At 39.9% G+C, this 20,657-nt stretch overlaps 1 protein-coding gene across 1 annotated transcript in view; it reads right to left on the bottom strand.

Annotated features, from left to right (window-relative positions):
• Nucleotides 1-20,657, bottom strand: part of SPTLC1 (serine palmitoyltransferase long chain base subunit 1) — a 52,759-nt gene that overhangs the window by 31,913 nt on the left and 189 nt on the right. Inside the window, exons 2-5 of the mRNA XM_084627856.1 lie at nucleotides 14,557-14,664; nucleotides 11,400-11,494; nucleotides 6,517-6,610; nucleotides 3,997-4,069 (exon numbers count right to left, since the gene is read on the bottom strand). Of these exons, the coding sequence (XP_084483982.1) occupies nucleotides 3,997-4,069; nucleotides 6,517-6,610; nucleotides 11,400-11,494; nucleotides 14,557-14,664 (370 nt within the window). The remainder of the gene's footprint in view (nucleotides 1-3,996; nucleotides 4,070-6,516; nucleotides 6,611-11,399; nucleotides 11,495-14,556; nucleotides 14,665-20,657) is intronic.

Raw genomic sequence — 20,657 nt, 5'->3', positions numbered from 1 at the left:
AGGGTCACTACCCTTGGTATCAGCAGACCTTTGATTGCGTTGGCTACTTGCATCACAGCAGCCCCCACAGTAGATTTGCCCACTCCAAATTGATTCCCGACTGACCGGTAGCTGTCTGGCGTTGTAAGCTTCCACAGGGCTTATCATAAATATAAAGGGAAGGGTAAACCCCTTTAAAATCCCTCCTGGCCAGAGGAAAAATCCTCTTACCTGTAAAGGGTTAAGAAGCTAAAGGTAACCTCACTGGCACCTGACCAAAACGACCAATGAGGAGACAAGATACTTTCAAAAGCTGGGAGGAGGGAGAAAAACAAAGGGTCTGTGTGTCTGTCTGTATAATGCTTTTGCCGGGGACAGAACAGGAATGGAGTCTTAGAACTTAGTAGGTAATCTAGCTAGGTATGTGTTAGATTATGATTTCTTTAAATGGCTGAGAAAATAGCTGTGAATAGAATGAATATTCCTGTCTGTGTGTCTTTTTTGTAACTTAAGGTTTTGCCTAGAGGGGTTCTCTAGGTTTTGAATCTAATTACCCTGTAAGGTATTCACCATCCTGATTTTACAGAGGTGATTTTTTTTTTTATTTCTGTTAAAGTCTTCTTGTAAGGAAACTGAATGCTTTTTCATTGTTCTCAGATCCAAGGGTTTGGATCTGTGGTCACCTATGCAAATTGGTGAGGATTTTTACCAAACGTTCCCCAGGAAGTGGGGTGCAAGGGTTGGGAGGACTTTGGGGGGAAAGACTTTTCCAAACTACGTTTTTTCAGGAACCCAGATAAAGTTTGGTGGTGGCAGTGGAAGTCCAAGGGTAAAATAGTTTGTACCTTGGGGAAGGTTTAACCTAAGCTGGTAAAAGTAAGCTTAGGAGGTTTTCATGCAGGTCCCCACATCTGTACCCTACTGTTCAGAGTGGAGAAGGAACCTTGACAGGGCTATTGCCACTCGCTTCTCAACTGTGAGGGCTGCTCTCATCTTGGTATTCATGCGCCTCAGGGCAGGGGAAAGCAAGTCACAAAAGGTCCATGAAAGTGCCCTTACGTATGCGAAAGTTTTGCAGCCACTGGGAATCATCCCAGACCTGCAACACTATGCGGTCCCTCCAGTCTGTGCTTGTTTCCTGGGCCCAGAATCGGCGTTCCACGGCATGAACCTGCCCCATTACAGCACCATGATGCCCACATTGCCAGGGCCCGTGCTTTGAGAGAAGTCTGTGTCCATGTCCTCATCACTCTCGTCACCACGCTGATATTGCTTACTAGCCCGGTTTTGCTTTGGCAGGTTCTAGTGCTGCATATACTGCTGGATAATGCACGTGGGTTTAATGTGCTCCTAATTGCCAAAGTAATCTGAGTGGGCTCCATGCTTGCTGTGGTACGGCGTCTGCATGGAAAAAAGGCGCGGAACAATTGTCTGCCATTGCTCTGACGAAGAGAGGGGCAACTGACAACATGGCTTACAGGGAATTAAAATCAACGAAGGGGGTGGCTTTACATCAAGGAGAAACAAAAACAACTGTCACACAGAATGGCCCCCTCAAGGATTGAACTCAAAACCTTGGGTTTAGCAGGCCCATGCTCAACCTACTGAGCTATCCCTCCCGCCTGTATTCCAGGCGGGACTGACTCTCCATTAAACTTTTCAAGGTGCCCCTGATAAACCTCACCGAAACGATTGTTGGCCGTTGATTTCAAGGAAGGAGGATGAGGGGAGCAAATGAATACAAAACAAATCTGGTCTATTTCTTGTTTTGATCCATTCCATCTATCTTTTACATCTTTGGCTGGCAGCAGACGGTGCAGTAGGACTGCCAGCCATCCTCATCTCCTGGCTGCTCGGCAGAAGACGGTGCAATACGACTGCCGGCGGGACTAAAGAGAATGACCTGGTCGAGTCACTCCTATTTCAGTCCCTGGGCCCACGTCTGCCCAGGCGCTCCTGACCGATCTTACCGAGGCATCCAAGAGCACCTAGGACATGATGACGACGGTTATCAGGCCTATTGCACCGTCTGCTGCCACAAGGCAATGAGCTACTGCTGTGTAGCAATGCAGTACCGCATCTGCCAGCACCCAGGAGACGTACAGTGACAGTGAGCTGAGCGGGGTCCAGGCTTGCCATGGTATGGCGTCTGCACAGGTAACCCAGGAAAAAAGGCGCAAAACGATTGTCTGCCATTGCTTTCATGGAGGGAGTGAGGGAGGGCCTGACATGTACCCAGAACCACCCACGACAATGTTTTTGCCCCACTAGGCATTAGGACCTCAACCCAGAATTCCAATGGGTGGCAGACTGCGGGAACTGTGGGATAGCTACCCACAGTGCAACGCTCCGGAAGTCTATGCTAGCCTTGGTACTGTGGAAACATTCCGTTGAGTTAATGCACTTAGAGCATTTTGTGTGGGGATACACACAATCCACTATATAAAACGATTTCTAAAAAACTGACTTCTATAAATTCGACCTAATTTCGTAGCGTAGACATACCCTTAGACTCAATCATAGCTCGCCTGCATATCAGCACAAATTCCGCATACAAGGTATCACCTCTAAAGTCTTCGAGCAAGTTTTTTGAAGTCCCAGAAATCACCACTGAACTAGTGACTCCTGGACACAGGGCTGCCAATATATGGTGAGGAAGTCAAGGAATCAAAAGCATCCATAAATGCTCACTAGTAACTATTATTAGATGGCTATCACCTTGGTTGGAGAGGCAGATCAGATATGTTGTGACATTAATGAACAAAGTCTGCAAGATTAAGTCTCAAAGGCTGCAATACAACAATCTTGCTCTAGCAGATATGAAATATTTATCAAATTTAAACACAAAGTGATTGCCTGACCACTCAATAGGACTGACCTGACTAAATGAAATATCTAAACCAGCCTTCTGGAGAAATCAAACATATGGTTGACGCCAAGGGAGCTCTCTACAACCATCTCGGTTAACAAAAGAATCCATGACTCCCAGGGAGTGACATGAAAGCTCACAAGACAAGACAACATTTTAAGCCTGTAACTATCCTGCCCTTTATGTCTGAGTGGAGACAGCAAAGGAATAATAAATGCCATAATTCTGTAATGAAATATTAGAGAAGCTAGTTTCACAACTAAGCTGATTATAAATAAAAACCAAAAAAAAAACCAAAAAAAACAACCTTCACATTGAGATTTGTCACAACTAGAACTCTTCCCACCACAAAAAGTCTTAATGTTTCTTGTAGAGGATATTTCATTCTGAATACAGTATCATACAAATAAGACAAGTTTCATCATTAGAATTTTAAAATATACAGAAGTCAGACTGCCCTCTTGTGGTCTATTTAGCATTTAATGAAGGAGTTTAAAGTGCATTTCTACTTCAACCATTTTAAACACACTTCCCAGTATGGCAAATTCCACAGCATTATAAACAAGTGAAATTTTGAAACATAAGGAAGCGTCTAAAGAGAAAAAAAGTATAGTAACAATTTACTTGACAAGTAATTTCTATATATCCTGGCTGTTACTGACGTTATGTATTAGAAGACAGTTGGGTAGCTAGTAGTAATGAAAACAGTTACTTTATTACATCTTTTAAAAACACTTAAATATTTCTCAGTCTTGACTGGATTGTGCATATTCCCTCTTTTAGACTCAAACCCATCATCATTTAATTGTACTTATTTGGACTCTAGTTTATCCACATTCTCTCTATGGTGCCCTAAACTCAATACATCAAATTCAGCATTATGACTTGGCTAAAGGATCTGTTAGATGGACTACGTGAGAAGCGCCTTTTGTTTAAACACTTGTTTAATTTAATTTTAACAATGATAAGCATCACAGATCATTAGCAATCATACCAAAAAGTCTGTTGTGTGCCAGCCATTCCCTGCATTGAGAAACAGACAGCGTACAGAGTACCTATTTTGGAAATACCCAATACCTCAATATGAAAATCTTTAAAATAAGATGAATTAAAAGCATGTTAGTAATAGAAAGCAAAGTTATACTTACCAAAAGTGCCGTAAAACCCTCTAGGTCCACAAGTACCAACTCCGTACTTCCGCAAAGATGCCTGGGCTGCATTCTTTAGTGAAAACATTACATGAGAAACAACATTTAGCTTATTTCTACAATAATATATTCTGCACAATTCACATTGTCAATTTTACATAATTGTCAACATTGCTTTTCTTGTTCCATATAAGTTATATAGCCATAGAACCAAATGCAATTAAAATGTTGTACAACAACTAATTTTGTAAACTCATTTGCCAATGAGACTTTACTATTTTAATCAGGTATTTAGGCTTAGTTTACTGTATAACAATACTACACCGATGGTACACTGAGGAAAAAAGTACCTCGTAGGTACCAATAAGTTAACTTTAAAATCAAGCAACTATATACGATTCCATACCTACTGAAATATCAGCCATTTCAGTAGTACTGTTCTAGCTGAAGGATAAATTTATATTTCACAAAAAGGTAAAGATTATATTCTACTACCACCTCAGAAGTGTATTATTTACTTTGTCCTTTATTTCCTTCACACAAAGAAACTAAGGAAAGATTTTCAAAAACACCTTATGGAGTTACGCACCACTGCAAATTTCACTGAGACAACAGTTGCTTTGAGAGGTTTAATTTAATAATAATGTAACAGTCACCTACTAATTTAAGAACTTTCATTTTGATGACAACCTATAGTAAATGTCACCCTATCTACTTTGGTATTTCACATAAGTACACTATATTCCTTAAAACTTCAGGAGCATAAAGAGAACAAGCTAAACTCTCTCTCAAAATAAAGAAAAGGAGTACTTGTGGCACCTTAGAGACTAACCAATTTATTTGAGCTCACAAAAGCTTATGCTCAAATAAATTGGTTAGTCGCTAAGGTGCCACAAGTACTCCTTTTCTTTTTGTGAATACAGACTAACACGGCTGCTACTCTGAAACCTCTCAAAATAAAGTTTTCAAGCCGACACCATCCATCAATGACTGCACTTTACTCAGCTATAAACTAGTTATAGTCTTCTCTGTTTTTATCAATATCAGTTGGGGAGAGTGCCTCTTCAACACCTGAGGAGAAGGAGGAAGTCATTTCTATCAGATTACCTCCTTTACAGTAGAAAAGGAATATTAGATTAAACATTAATTGAAAAATTATTCAGCTCTTGCAACAAGATTATATATAGTTCTGAATACAACCTGAACAAGTTATAAAAACTGATTTGACTTTGTCTTCTTATACAGAAAGCAGTTTGAATGGAATACTCAGGGCCATGAAAAGATCAAAGTTTAAGCGCATCGCCCCCTTTCCTGCAAAGCATGGGCATGATCCTGTTAACACCTCAATATTTGGCACAATGCGTACTATTGTACCATGATTAGTCTCACTGAAGCCAGTGAGTGTACCGAGAGTAGCAAGCACTATGCCACAAAGAAAGATGTCCATAAACTCCTCTATCAGATGCCATTTAGAATCTCAAAGTTTTTCACTAAGTTTTTCTAGAAGATACTTCCTGAAGTGTTTTTAAACAATTCTCTGTAGTCTTTATTTTTGGTTACAAAATTTAAACTCTGTCACTTTTTCTAATCTGAAAGAACGACAGGGTAGATGAGGCTGTTTATTTCCCAAAGAATTCTGTTTGGTCGTGCTAAAATTGCTAGCCCATATAAAAGCAAGGATAATCAAGGAAGGGGAAAAAATTGATTATCTACCCAACTTTGGAAGAACTTACATATAGAGAATTGTCCTTTTCAAACCTATAAATGCCTCAGAATTGAACACAATTATGGATACAATTTTGTCACAGCAAAATTAGGTAAAATTCACGGAACAGTCATGGTAAAAACGGACAAAATCAGTGTATGGTCACTGCAGGGCTGAAGCCTGAGCCTGGGCACCCAGGGCTGAAGCCTGAGCCCCACCACCTGAGACTGAAGCCCCAGAAGTCACAGACATCTGTTAAAGTCACGGAATCTGTGACCAAACAGTATCTTATTTATAATACACAAACTACAATGATGCATATACTGCCATATTTAAATGTTGATTAAAGTTTTGCCATTTAAATTCCTAGCACTTTCACACTTCCAGTATACACTGGAAATAACTGAGGCATAACAAGTTATTACTATCCATTTATTTCATGTTGTTACCGGACTGCACTCATGTGGAAACACCTCACCCAAGAATACTTATTTAATATTTGCATATGGCTTTGAACATGTCTAAATATAAATGCTAAATGTTTTTAATTTTGGTAATTCCTATGAGGTAGGTATGTAAAGATCTTTTCTTTACAAATAAAGAAATGTAAGCAGAGGTGAAGTGACCTGCTCAAGGTGACATGGTAAGGCATCAGCAGAACCAGGCTTAGGATGTGATGTGGATGAAGACTACTACTATGCTAAGTGTTTGAGAGAGTCATATTTTGAAGTCATCCCCAAACTCAAGATAAAATGCAATAGCACATTTTTAAAAATCCCTTTGTATATAACTGTGCAATCATATAACCCACTCACCTTTACTCTTTCGTTATCCAGAAGTCCAAGAAAGTTAAAGGATGCAAAATTTATACATTCCTTGCCGTTCACTATAATTTTATGACTTGGGGGGCTACAAAAATATAAAAACAGTGCTATAGTTAAAGTTAAATATTTGTCCATTTCATAATGGTCAACCAGTACATGGATTTTTTTTTTAAAAACATAGTAAGATTAATTAAAATATGATTTTTCCCCCCCATTCTGCCATGTTTTCAAAGTCTTAATTTTACTCTGAACCTAATGCCATGTCTACACTACCACTTATGTCAGCAAAACCTTATGTTGCTCGGGGGGCGGGGGGGGGGGGAGAGAAGAGAAGAGAGGGAGGTTCACAACCTCGAGCAACACAAGTGGTAGTGTGTACACTGCTATGTCAGCAGGAGAGCTTCTCCCACCGACATAGCTACCGCCGCTTGTTGGGGGTGGTTTAATTATGTCGATGGGAGAGCTCTCTCCTGTTGCCATAGAGTGACCACACAAGATCTTACAACGGCACAGCTGCATCGGTACAGCTGAGGTGGTGTAAGCATTCTATGTAGACATAGCCTAAATACAATACAAACAGATATACTAACCACAGCATCTTGTCAAATTCCAGTTTGAAAATTATATTCTGCCTACCTAAAATCCCATCTCTTAAACTAAATGGAGTATTCTCTGAAGTTCTGTTCTGAACTGTTTAGGATTGCTGCTTGTTTAAATAATTGCTGGTTCATGTCACAAAGGTGATATATTTAAGTAATGGTTAAAACTTCTCCTTTGTATAATTTGCAAAATGCATTTGGGATCCTTTGGAATAAGAGATGCTATATATAAACAAACGATAAAAGTGGGATTTAAAAGTTCCCTCCCACTTCGCTAACAAGAGTTAACTAAAAAACAATAGTTTCATCATAAAGCAAGATCACCCTTGCAAACACATATGGAAAAAAGTTATAAAAATAAAAAAGCACCAAGTTTGTGCAGACACTGAACACAAGATGCTTTAGAATGCTTGGGAAATCTGACATGCTAGATTTCATTCTGTTTAATTCATAGAAGTTACAGTAATTCCAGGAACTGTTTTTGCTAGGAGTCAGCCAGCCAAAGAACCAGGATTTGGAAATAAAAATCAAGCAATGACGACAAAAAATAGTGCAGACAAAAATGTGACCAGAGCAAAATGTTCAGCAAAATCTAGAACGAGCAGCCTGTACCAGGAGAATAATGAAATCTTTTACACTGCAAGCATTTTACCAGACACCTTTACTGAAGCAATGAAAAAATCTGATTATTTAAGAGTTTGCATTAGCACTAGCTAACTCAGTTTGACTTGCTTTTCCTAAATTTAGGCATCAGGCCAGAAACCCCTAATGTCTAACCTACAGATTAATCAGACCTCGGTGTTCTATACTTTCTAACAGTGATTATAAATGCTAAAGACACTACTAACTCAACATTAAAGTTTTGTTTAATAACAAAGTAACAGGAAGTAAAGTACTAACGTAATGATTGAATACAAAAACCATTTCTCCAAGCTTGTCTAAGCAGGGAATAAACAATATTATGTGACCTATATATACACAATCAAAACCGACCAAGACTGCTCAAATATCAAACTTCCTCAGACAATTGCTTCAAAACTGTTTTCTGACCCTAGTTCACCAAACAATTTTTAATACATTTTGAATGAGTTAAGTTTGGAGAAAGTTTTAAGTTGAACAAACCATAAACAGAAAGAGGCTAAATTTGAATTCACTACAAATTGTAAGAAATGTTTCAGCTTACTGCACACAAGGGTTCATAACTTTGAAAAAACATGGATTCAGTTTTCTTCAAACTTGTTAATTCCGAAGATCAAACTAATGAGAAAAATCAGTAAAACAGTTTTGAAAAGCGTTCAATTAACTCGCTCTATGTCCTTCTGAAATGCATCTCTAAGGTCCTGGCCATTTAAACATGCCCACAAGTAACCAGACAGGTTAGTAGTCCCGTTGAGGTCAAAGGAGTTCTCATGTACATACGTTTTTGCAAGTTCAGGGCTGCTTATTGCAATGATCAGTACATTCCCAGATGCAATTTTTTAAACGCTATTAACTTTGGTAATTAAAATAATTCCCCATCACTCCCCAACCCCTTAGGCCCAGTAAAGACACACAGTGTTCACTGAGAGCTTGCCATGGACAGCCTCAAAACTGTAGCCCTACTTAAGGAAGGTATGGTCAGATTCCACTCTCATATTTCAGATTGATAAGATTTTGTTCAAGCTTCTAAAGAAGCATTATCCTTGGGCAAAGACCAAACATGGAAAACTTCAGTCCAAATGCAATTGCACTGGAAAGCTATAAGCATATGGAAACAAGATACTGAATTCTGTAAACAACTTTGCAACCTCAGTTATAGCAGGTGCTACAAGATGAAAACTTCACAAAGAAGCGTGGGAATGTGGAGCAGCCTTAAAGCATTAGTCTTTTTTTATGCTCCACAGTTCCTACAGTATCACCTATGGGACCACTAGTTATAATCAGACATTGTTTTTATATAAACTAAGAACGTGGGCCACTCAAAGAATTCCAAGTGATGTTCATGGAATCTACATGTGTATTGATTGGATAATGTCTTTTGGGGGTCCTAAGACTCCAAATCTGTGCTTGGGGCTTTCACTGATATCGGGAGTTGCAGACAGAGGCAAACACTGAATTTCATCTTCAACATAAAACACAAAGATATATCAAAAGTTATAAGAAAACAAGTAATAACGTTTTATTAAAGTTAGCATAGAACAAGTACTAATGTTTAGAAAGTTTTTTGGGGATTTTGTTGTTTCAGGAATACACTTCATTTTTAGCATTTACGTTTCCAACATTTCATTATTTTTCCCTTAAACATTAAGGTGCATATTTGCTGAATGAGAATTCAATATGATCCTGTCCAAATAGGCTATCTTGCAGATAGTTTCCCTAAAAAGAATAGGCTATTGTATTTCATGAATCAGTTAATTCAACATAGATGCTCTTCGAGTGGTCTTTACATAGCTTTTAACAGTAATTAACTTAAAATTGGTTGCTCTTTGTTAGGAAAATCGTCTGCATTGCTGGTTTTGCCACCATTAACAACATTAGCTGCTGGAACTTTTGGTTAAGTAACAAATTAATCTGTTTAGGTCAGACAAGAATCTATGTAAGCGAACTGAACATGAGGTATAGAACGGTCTTACACATTATGGTGGAGGTATTATTCTCCTTTGAAGGTTAGAATAAATCAAGAGTTTTCATTTTACTTTTAGCAGACAATATTTCATACTTCTTAAGGTGCTGTCAGCTACATATGCTTCAAATCCACAAGCTGTATTAAATATGGCAATAAAGAACCCCCACCACATACCACTATAATTAAGAGATGCATTACAGGCACTTTTGTGGAAGATTAACATCAAAATCACTGAAGGAAGACTGCCGTTACTGTCAACAGGATACCTGAAACACTAATTTAGCAGGGAACAAGATGGCTCTTGAACTGCCAATAGGATATGGAAATTTTCACTTGTATATTAATTCTAAGACATGAACTAGGCTGACAGCCCAAGTTACAATCCAATGGCTGTTCAATGGCCTATGGGAAGGTAGCTAGTTGGTGGTCTTAGTGTTACCAGCAAGGTGCCAGGGTTCTTCCTCCTCATCCCTTAACTATTAAGTGTAGCAGCCCTGAAAGGCTTTGAATAGTTTATTTGGGCATTTTTTAACTCAAATGAAAGATTTTCAAACACTGAATATTTTCCTTCATCCCATACCCACCGAGACATTTTGATTGTTTCCCCACACCCTTTCCCAACATCTTTGAAAACTGCTCTAGACAGGGAAAAAGTGACCAAAAGTATCCACATCATAGAAGCCACAATTAAACTTGGCCCCCATTTTTTTTTATTTTATTTATTTATTTATTTTTTAAAGCAGAGCTGCTTCCTCTTTGACAAGGTAGAGGCACATTGCCAGGCTAACATGCGAAAGCAATCACTGTGCTGCTTGTGCCACACTTGTTTCATGAGTGGATGATTTTAAAATTACTAGTGTTGTTAACCTGGCATCTTTCATGAGCACTAAAATATACTTTTATTTTTAAATGCTACCAACATAAAAGTTAAAACAAAAAATGTACCATTCCTGCAGTACTATGATGTACACTCTAGAAGAGTACTTATGTTTGAAATGCATCTGTGTTGCAACACGTATGGGAATTGTGGATCAGTATCACTCTTCTGAGAGCTTTTCTGTCTACACAGTGCATTAGTTTGCACCAGGGTGTCACACACTAATTGGCTAGTGCTCATTGGTGTAGTCCCATTTCAAATTTGTAGACAAGCCCTAAGATGTTATAGCCAAGATTTCAAATGACTCCACTTTTGAGAGCCCAGCTTGAGAAACCTTATAGTAGTGTAATTTACAAAAGTGCCAATCCTCTCAAAAATCAGGTCCCTCCAGTTGGAAACCCAAAAACACGAGTTGCTTTTGGAGATTTAGGCCTATACCTTTACAAAACTTGCTTCATTTTGGTTATTAATCATCAAACAGAAAAAGATCCTGAATAAGATACCAAGATGAAGCCCAATTACTTAATAGTTTACTATAGGTAATGAATAAAAGAATCAGATTCTCTATACTATCATATCTCCTCAGAATTTAATTCTGTTTCGACAAAGATATAATGAACTTTGATAGGAGACTTTAGCATCAGTGACAAACCCAGTCCTGTAATCCTAATATGCAACTCACTCACAAAGATATTCCAGGAACATTAAAATCCTCATACGTTTAAAAACAGAGAAATTTGAAAAAGAGATTTATATTGAAGTTGAACATAAGACTATTTTGTGCTAAATTTACCCTGAAACAATTTTGTAGTTGAGAGCTGGATGATCTTTTGATACAGGAGGAACAAGAGGTTCTGGTTGCCACTCTTCAATCAATTCTTCCTTTTCCTGAAAGGATCAGAAGTCAAAGTACCCAATGTTTAGTATCTTTCAAATATGATTTCCATTATAGCAGATTATGGTATGATAAGCAGATGGGTATAGTTCTAACCAAAAGAACTATATCAACATGTGGCACCCTTCCAAGTCAATGTTGAACTTTTACCCCCATATACTATACAGAGGGGCTCTGCACTGCTCAAAGTGACTTTGAATTAAAGATCTCATGGCATGTTTTGTAAAAGAAGAGGTGTTGATTCTGTGTCCTGGTCAAAATTTTAGCTAAGGAGATTTCTGATTACCAACTAGCAAAATCACCCTCTAATTTAATATTGGATACAGTTTCCTCACTTCCCGTCTTCAACCATTCTATAGCACTATTTAAGCAAACAGCTCTTGCATTAGAGTGCAAAGTGAAGTGACACAACAGAAGTAACAATTACTAATCAATTTATCGCAATCTACACATTGGGTAATATTGCATAGCATAGCATGTCATAACTACTAATCCTAGCAACACATGCAAGGTAGGCAATTGTTCCTGTCCATTTTTCAGATGGAGTAACAGAGGTTATGTCACTTGCCCAAGGATACACAGTGAATCAGAGTCAGAGCCAACATTAGATTTCAGGAGTTCCTTAGTTCCACCTATTCCTATGCTCTCTAACCCCTGAACTACATTGACACTAAGTAGGGCTATGATATAAGCATTAGCTATTAAAGGGATGTTAAGTTTGAAACTACTTTTAACTTATTTTAAAAGACTAACTAAATTTTTAGATACTGTGACTACCACTGACAACCTCCACTCTTTGGTTTTATAATTTAAGTAATTCTGTTGCACTGAACGAGCCCCATACATAGGATATGGGCAATTAACTAAGGTTACATTTACACTAGGATTGGTATTGCCAATATATCCTATTATTGTTCTTAGCACCAGTGTAGAAAAGGCTCCACTCCAGGAAGGCTTCTGACATTTTAAGTACCACTCTGTCTAGCCCAACTACACAACAACGTTTAAAATGTCACCAGTCACTATGACCATGAGTTCTAAAATGTAACACCTCCCTTAACACTGTTGAAGAGTAACATTTCCTAAGAGTTATTTACCAGGTATAACATCGTACCTATCCTTGCAAAAAGACAAAGAAGGCCAGACACTCCTGATGATCTATTCACAAATGCAAAAAAGCTTTATGATATTGGATTTTCACATCAATATTGTAATTAAATGTCAATATAAACTGTAAGGCTAATGGAATATTTAAAAACTATATGACCTACTTACTGATACTTATTACAGGATTACTTTAAGAAAATCCATTATTTTAGTAACTTCAATTTTTGTTTGAAGATTCTGATGCAGAAAGCTCATACTTATATTTAAAGAAAAAATTTCAAAGTCTAAATGACAAAAAAAGATTAGAAATAGGAAAGGGAAGCGTACATAACTATAAGTTTGTTCTGTTGTGGTTTCAATATTTTCCTTTTATTTAGATGAATGATTGTTTTTGAACTGTGACATATTTGAAGAGGATCAAAATATAAAAGGCCCTATGTTTCAGAAGAGATTTTCTTAAAATTGTTTTAAGAAAGTGTTTAGATAAAACATTTGATCTTTTACATGTTGTATTTCTTATTGGAACTATGCCCAATGGCCATATGTTTGAAAGGAAATAAAGTGACATGAATGTGTGCAACAACATTATATTTATATTATATTTGTTTAATATTTAGAAATAGCTACAATCATGTTCGAATGTGTGCTTGGCTACTACTGAGATTGAAAGCTAGTGTGCTCATGAATGTAATTATAGCACATGCATTAGATTTCTTCTCCCCCACCCCCATTTCTTAAGCAGTCTGCAAGGGGTTAAGAATTCTCATTAAGTTCCATCAAGTATTTAGCTAGTGTTAATGCTGCTAGCCTAGCATGTTGAGGGTGACATGCTATCGGTTTTTTTAACTAAATATTGTAGTTTTAATACTGATCTCTCTGTTCTCTATCAAACTGTCAATACAGTTTATTGCTGTGCAGCATTGTCCAGCAATATCCATATTCACCATTATCACATAAAGAGACCTGGGAGATGATGCCTGAAGAGTAAAGGCAGTGTCATACTGGTGGACAGAAGGTGAGTATTTAAAATTATAACATACAATTATATTGGTTAAAAATCTCAGGAACCCATGACCTGCAGTATGATAGCCTGCTGGTGGCAATACTTCTAGCCTAAGCAGATCCACTAAGGCCTCTCAGCCCCTTATTGACTACTAGATACCAGTACAGAGGAAGTCATGGGGGCTCCCCACCATCATCACTACTTTTTAGAATATAATGGCTCTGAGTACGAGGTGAAGTAGGAGAACCAAGAAAGAGAAAAATGAAGTACTGATGTTTAATTCTGATACTTACACGTGTAGTCCAACTGGAGTCAATGGGACTGCTAGAGTTAAACAAGAGTACAACTGTTTGCAGGAATAAGTTTAAAAGTTTAACAGAATTTTATCTCCCCCGATGTATAAAAGTTCTCAATCCTTTCTTAAAATTGCTAATATCTGAAGCGTTAAGTGCAGTATTTTATGCTGACATTCTATTTCCAGACTGATGATTTAGCAATTGCTTTCCAGGACAACAAAATTCAGCATGAATTTCAATTTCTCCAACAGATTTAAAAAAAAAAAAAAACAACAACTACCGGAAGTTTCCATTGTTAAAACAAATCCATTCAAAAGTAGAGCTGATACCAATTTCATCTCTCTAGAAATTTAACAATTAATCCAATTCCTTCAAATTTCTGATTTCTAACTTTCTAAAAATTAAATTTTCCTCTAATTGGTGTAATATTTATGATCAATCTTTTTTCCTGCCCAAAAACAAAACACATATTGAAAGATCTCTTACTCCATTTTGAAGTCACTAGAAATATCACCTTATCACAGTGGTTTCAATTTGTGAGGTGACCACACCACACTCCGACTGTCACAACAGACAAATGTATTAGTATTATAAATTGTTGCTATAAGGAAAAAATCTGCATATTGAGAAGAATGTTATTACAATATACCTTAGGTGTGAGGTCAGATCGTTCTTGAAGTTTATAGGTTTTAGAGAAAAGAAGTCTGATTATCCACAGTATTAGAATTCCTTCCAAAATAAGATGGTAAGCAGGAGCCTAGAAATTAAAATAAATAAATAAAAAGTCCATATAAGTTTTAATCAGCTGGTATTTTTCCTTTCCATTATTAGATTTCTAAAAAAAAAAACAATGTTGCCTTGCATCAACTAGAACTGTTCATACATACCTCCTTTATTTAAAAGAAAAAAAAAAAAGCATTTTTAGGGAAGTTCATGGCTTTGCAGATCCTGCCTACTGAGTGTTAAAGTGACCAGGTATGTGTTAGCAGAAGACATAATAAACTGCTCTCAAAGTCGATATGTTAGGCAGTTTCAGTTCTAGAAAGGTGCATGGGAGGATTAGCGAGTACACTGCAGGTTAGCCTAAATTACACTAGCAAAGATGTGGATAAGGAGTTTGTATGGAAATGAATTGCATACTTTATTGGCTCAGGGTCACTTTTAACTGCATTAAATTCATACTTAAAAAGTTACACAGAATCACTGCTAAACAGACTACATTTGATTAAATCTGCAGCCGAATTAATAGAAACTGCATAAGGCTAAACCCTGCCCACGTAAGGAACAAGTTCATGCTAGACATAAACCTAATTCTAAAACGTATCAACACTTTATAGCTCTTTCAGAACATGCATTTAGCTATGTTTAGCTGATGTTGTGAAGGCCAAGACTATAATAGGGTTCAAAAAAGATCTAGATAAATTCATGGAGGATAGATCCATCAATGGTTATTAGCCAGGATGGGCAGGGATGGCGTCCCTAGCCTCTGTTTGCCAGAAGCTGGGAATGGGCGACAAGGAATCGATCACTTGATGGTGACCTGTTCTGTTTATTCCCTCTGAAGCACCTAGTCTTGGACACTGTCAGAAGACAGGATACTGGGCTAGATGGACCTGTGGTCTGACCCAGTATGGCTGTTCTTATGTTCTATTCTATTTTAACAAGGGTCCAGTATACAAAATGGGCATCAGTTATTTTTCAAGAACCTGATAGAGACACCCTTCTACCCACTCCATATAGGAATAAAACTGTGAGAAGCTATTTCCAAAAACAGTTTAGTATTTTGCAGTTTAGTATTTTGTTAGTATAGGGCCTACAGAAATGGAGGAAGTGGAATGCAAATGCACTGAGAAACAAAAGTAATAACAATTACCAATACAGATATTTTGATAGCCACCATAAACGTAGTACTAAGGACATATGCAACACATCACTTCACGTGATGACAGAAGTTGGTATTTGAAGAGCACTTTTCTTTTAACTGACATGAAAACGAAGGCACAAATTTCCCTGAGGTCACATGTTAGCAGAAGAGTTGGAGACGTTTTGGAGAAGAGTTTACAGCTCCATATTTAACCTACAACACTCCTGTTCAGTTCCACCAGTAATAATAACTAGTGCCCTACCAAATTCACAGCCATGAAAAACATGTCACCGACCATGAAATCTGGTCTTTTGTGTGCTTTTACCCTATACTATACAGATTTCATGGGGAGACCAGCATTTCTCAAATTGGAGGTCCTGACCCAAAAGGGAGTTGCAGGGGAGGGGGTCACAAGGTTACTTTGGAGGGGGGTCACAGTATTGCCACACTTACTTCTGCGCTGACTTCAGAGCTGGGCATCTGGAGAGCGGCAGCTGTTGGCCAGGCACCAAGCTCTAAAGGCAGCGCTCTGCCAGCAGCAATACAGAAGTAAGGGTGGCATGGTATGGTATTACCACCTTTACTACTGCACTTCTGCCTGCTGTGCTGAGCCCTCAGTCAACAGCTGCCACTCTCCGGCTGCCCAGCTCTGAAGGCAGCAGTGCAGAAGTAAGGGTGGCAATACCATACCATGCCATCCTTACTTCTACGCTGCTTCTGGCTCTGCCTTCAGAGCTGGGCTCCAGGCCAGCACCCGTTGCTCTCCAACTGCTCAGCTCTGAAGGCAGCACCCCACCTGTAGTGCAGAAGTAAGGGTAGCAGTACCACAACCCTTCCTACAATAACCTTGCAACCCCCAACTCCTTTTTGGGTCAGGACCCCTACAATTACAACACTGAAATTTCAGATTTAAATAGCTGAAATCATGAAATTTACAATTTTTAAAATCCTATGACTGTGAAATTGATCAAAATGGACCAGGAATTTGGTTGGGCCCTAGTAATAATGGTAGAAGTGCTATAGTAGACAGGCATCCGGAGCCACCAGAATTTAGTAACTTTAGCATACAATTCCCAATGTATTGCTCATTTAAACTAGAATTTGCTCTAAACAATACAGTGGCTACCAAAGCCTTGTTCCACTGTGATCACCAGAGGAGAGGAACTGGTGGCATCAGTTAGATAATTTCAACATTAGATCATTTGAGGGAAATAAAAGAGTATAGTGACTCTCTCTGGCCTTGTTGTCATAGTACCATTGTGAGACCTCATGGTCTCCTTCTTTTGGGTTAGCACAAACAGGCAGAGTACCAGGAATGATACAGCCACAAGATCATAGTAGTAGTAACAGCAGAATGCGTTATATAAGAGGAGACAGAGGCAGCTCCCCTCCGGGTACTGCTGACTCCTGACACTTTTGCTTCACCCCACCAGGCAAGAAGCACCCCTGACCTTCTCTGACTACACTTCCTGGGGGATCCACGAGCAGTGAGCGACGCATTGGCAAGTGATTTAGCAGGTCTAGCGAAGACCCGCTAAAATCGACCGCAGATCACTCTCCTGTCGATTCCTGTACTCCACCAGATCGAGAAGAGGTGGGGGAGTCAACGGGAGAGTGTCTCCAGTCGACATCGTGTAGCGTGGATCCCGCAGTAAGTATATCTAAGTGATGTCAATTGAGTTACACTATTCACTTAACTCAAACCGCGTAGCTTAGATCGAATTTCCTCTGTAGTGTAGACATGGTCTTAGGAAACAGGGAACTGAGAAGAGAAAAATTCTGAAGATACTCTTTCACTGCTCAACCTCCCTATTAGCTCTGAAAGTGATCAAATGAAACCCAAAATCCACTAGCCAAGGGCAGGTTGTACTACCTAAACAATTACCTAACTTATTCTCAGGTTTCAGAGTAGCAGCAGTGTTAGTCTGTATTCGCAAAAGAAAAGGAGTACTTGTGGCACCTGAGAGACTAACAAATGTATTTGAGCATAAGCTTTCGTGAACTACAGCTCACTTCATCAATGCAGCTCTCGAAAGCTTATGCTCAAATTCATTTGTTAGTCTCTAAGGTGCCACAAGTACTCATTCACCTGCACATCTACCAATGTGATATATGCCATCATGTGCCAGCAATGCCCCTCTGCCATGTACATTGGTCAAACCGGACAGTCTCTATGTAAAAGAATAAATGGACACAAATCAGATGTCAAGAATTATAACATTCAAAAACCAGTCGGAGAACACTTCAATCTCTCCGGTCACTCGATTACAGACCTAAAAGTCGCAATATTACAACAAAAAGACTTCAGAAACAGACTCCAACGTGAGACTGCTGAATTGGAATTAATTTGCAAACTGGATACAATTAACTTAGGCTTGAATAAAGACTGGGAGTGGATGGGTCATTACACAAAATAAAACTATTTCCCCATGTTTATTTCCCCACTGTTCTTCAGACGTTCTTGTCAACTGCTGGAAATGGCCCACCTTGATTATCACTACAAAAGGTAGTCTCTTCTCCCCCACCGCGCTTTCCTGCTGGTAATAGCTCATCTTAAGTGATCACTCTCATTATAGTGTGTATGGTAACACCCATTGTTTCATGTTCTCTATGTATATAAATCTCCGCACTGTATTTTCCGCTGAATGCATCCGATGAAGTGAGCTCTAGCTCACGAAAGCTTATGCTCAAATAAATTTGTTAGTCTCTGAGGTGCCACAAGTACTCCTTTTATTAAGGTTAGAGTTGCTGCTTCTTCTGTGAGCAGTACTTTTCATTGCCTGACCTGCTAGGTAACTCAAACAAGATTCCAATACACGTAAGTAGGTCACCACCTGGATTGTATGTGGGATAGAAGAGATTAGAGCAACACCTTTACCTATGAAGTGGCAACCAGGTCATCAATTTGTTTCTAACACAGAAATGCCTGTTTCTAACAGTCTGGAAATAATTACCCATGCTATTCCATTAGCATAAAATGACAATAGAGTCCCTCTTAAGGGAAAATAAATTCAGAGTTTGAATTAATAAATCTTTGCCTTTCAATAATAGTACTAAAGGTGTAAACTAAAGTCTCCTCTTATTGCCTCCACTCTCTTACCAAAATGATATATTTCGACTCAGAAAATAAGTGTGGCAAAAACAGCATGTACCAAAATATAGCATAGAGTTTAACAGAAGTAACATCATAATATGGAACAAACTGCCTCCAAGTCAGAAGTGGCTCATAATGATGACGAGCACATGGCATAAATTCTCAAGGTGAATGTGAAGCCCCACCACAGATGGATACTAGATTTACCTTGAGACACACAAATGTCACCATATTTTAACTTTGACAAACATGCACAGCATCTGCCAATATAGGAACTGCTCTTCCGGACCGGACCCAGCGTCCTGTCTCTGATGCTTCAGAGAAAGGTGCAAGAACCTGACAATAAGCAGACAGGAAGTAATCTACCTCCCACATTAGGTCTCATCCTAGTCTCTAATAGTTGGAAGTTGGTTCATACATGATGCATAAGGTTTAATACCTCTTCCAAAACCTGATAATAAATTATGACAACTATGGATTCCCAGGGGTCACATAAATGTCCAATCTCTTTTTGAAACTTTTTTTTAATTCTTGGCCTCAATGACTTCCTATGGCAGCAAGTTCCACAGTCAAATGACAGGTCATGTAAAAAACTAAGTCCTTTTATCAACTGCAAATTTCCCACTTTTTAATTTGGCCAAACATCCCCTTGAACTTGGATTAAGTCACAGGAAGATACTCCCGCTCTACTGTCACTACTGCATTTGTTATTTTCTATACCGTGATCCCCTCCCCTCCTCTGCAAGGTCAGCAATCCCACTTCCTCACACCCTGAGTTTCTCCAGGCCACTCAGTCATGCTCCTGGCTCGTCTCTGAGCCCCACTCAGGTCTGCGAGAAGTGACCAGTGCTGCCTGCTCCAGTGGTCTTATCACAGAGGTTGGCAAACTATGGCCCGGCCTGCGGGACCCTCCTGTCCAGCCCCTCCCCCACAGCCTCAGCTCACTGCACTGCTGGTGCAATGCTCTGGGTGGCGAGCTCCTGGGGCGCAGAGCCCGGCCTGACCTGGTGCTCTGTGCTGCGCGGTGGTGTGGCTGGCTCCAGCGGAGCAGAGCGGCTGTAGCGCCACCAGCCATCGGTGCTCCAGGCAACACGGTAAGGGGGCAGGGAGCGGGGGGGGGGGGGTTGGATAGAGGGCAGGGGAGTTTGCAGGGATGGTTGGGGCGGGGGTGTGGATAGGGGTAGGGGCAGTCAGAGAGCAGGGGGGGTTGAATAGGGGCAGGGGTTCCGGGGGGCAGTCAGGAAGGAGGAGGAGTTGGATGGGGTGGCCGGGGGCAGTTACAGAGCAGGAGGTGGTGGATAGGGCGGGGTCCTGGGGGGGGGGGGCAGAGGACCATCAGGGGGCGAGAAGCAGGGGGAGGGGTAGAATCATACAATAACGGAGTTGGAAGGGACCTCTGGAGGCCATCTAGTCCAACCCCCTGCCCAGAGCAGGACCAATCCCCACTAAATCATTGGATAGGGGGTGGGCCACGCCCGGCTGTTTGGGGAGGCACAGCCCCCCCCCCCCCCCAACCGGCCCTCCACACAATTTTGGAAACCCGATGTGGCCCTCAGGCCAAAACGTTTGCCCGTCCCTGCCTTATCATCAGCTCTATCATACCCTGCCGCGCCGACTCACTGCCCCGCTCCCTGGGCGGCCAGTACAGCCTGGTGCTTGGCTCCTGCTGGAATCACCAAGGCCACCGGGTCCCCCCCCGCCAGGGCGACACAACACCCCTCCCCCGAGAGCTGGGGTCACCAGGCGGGACCGTCACCCAGCGCCCCGCTCCCTCAGGCTGAGCTCGCGGCCC

This window comes from Lepidochelys olivacea, assembly GCF_965140295.1.
Source record: "Lepidochelys olivacea isolate rLepOli2 genome assembly, chromosome: 5".
NCBI classification, from domain to species: Eukaryota; Metazoa; Chordata; order Testudines; family Cheloniidae; genus Lepidochelys; species Lepidochelys olivacea.
The sequence above is the reverse complement of the archived record's forward strand: the minus strand, read 5'-3'. Positions and strand labels throughout refer to the sequence as shown.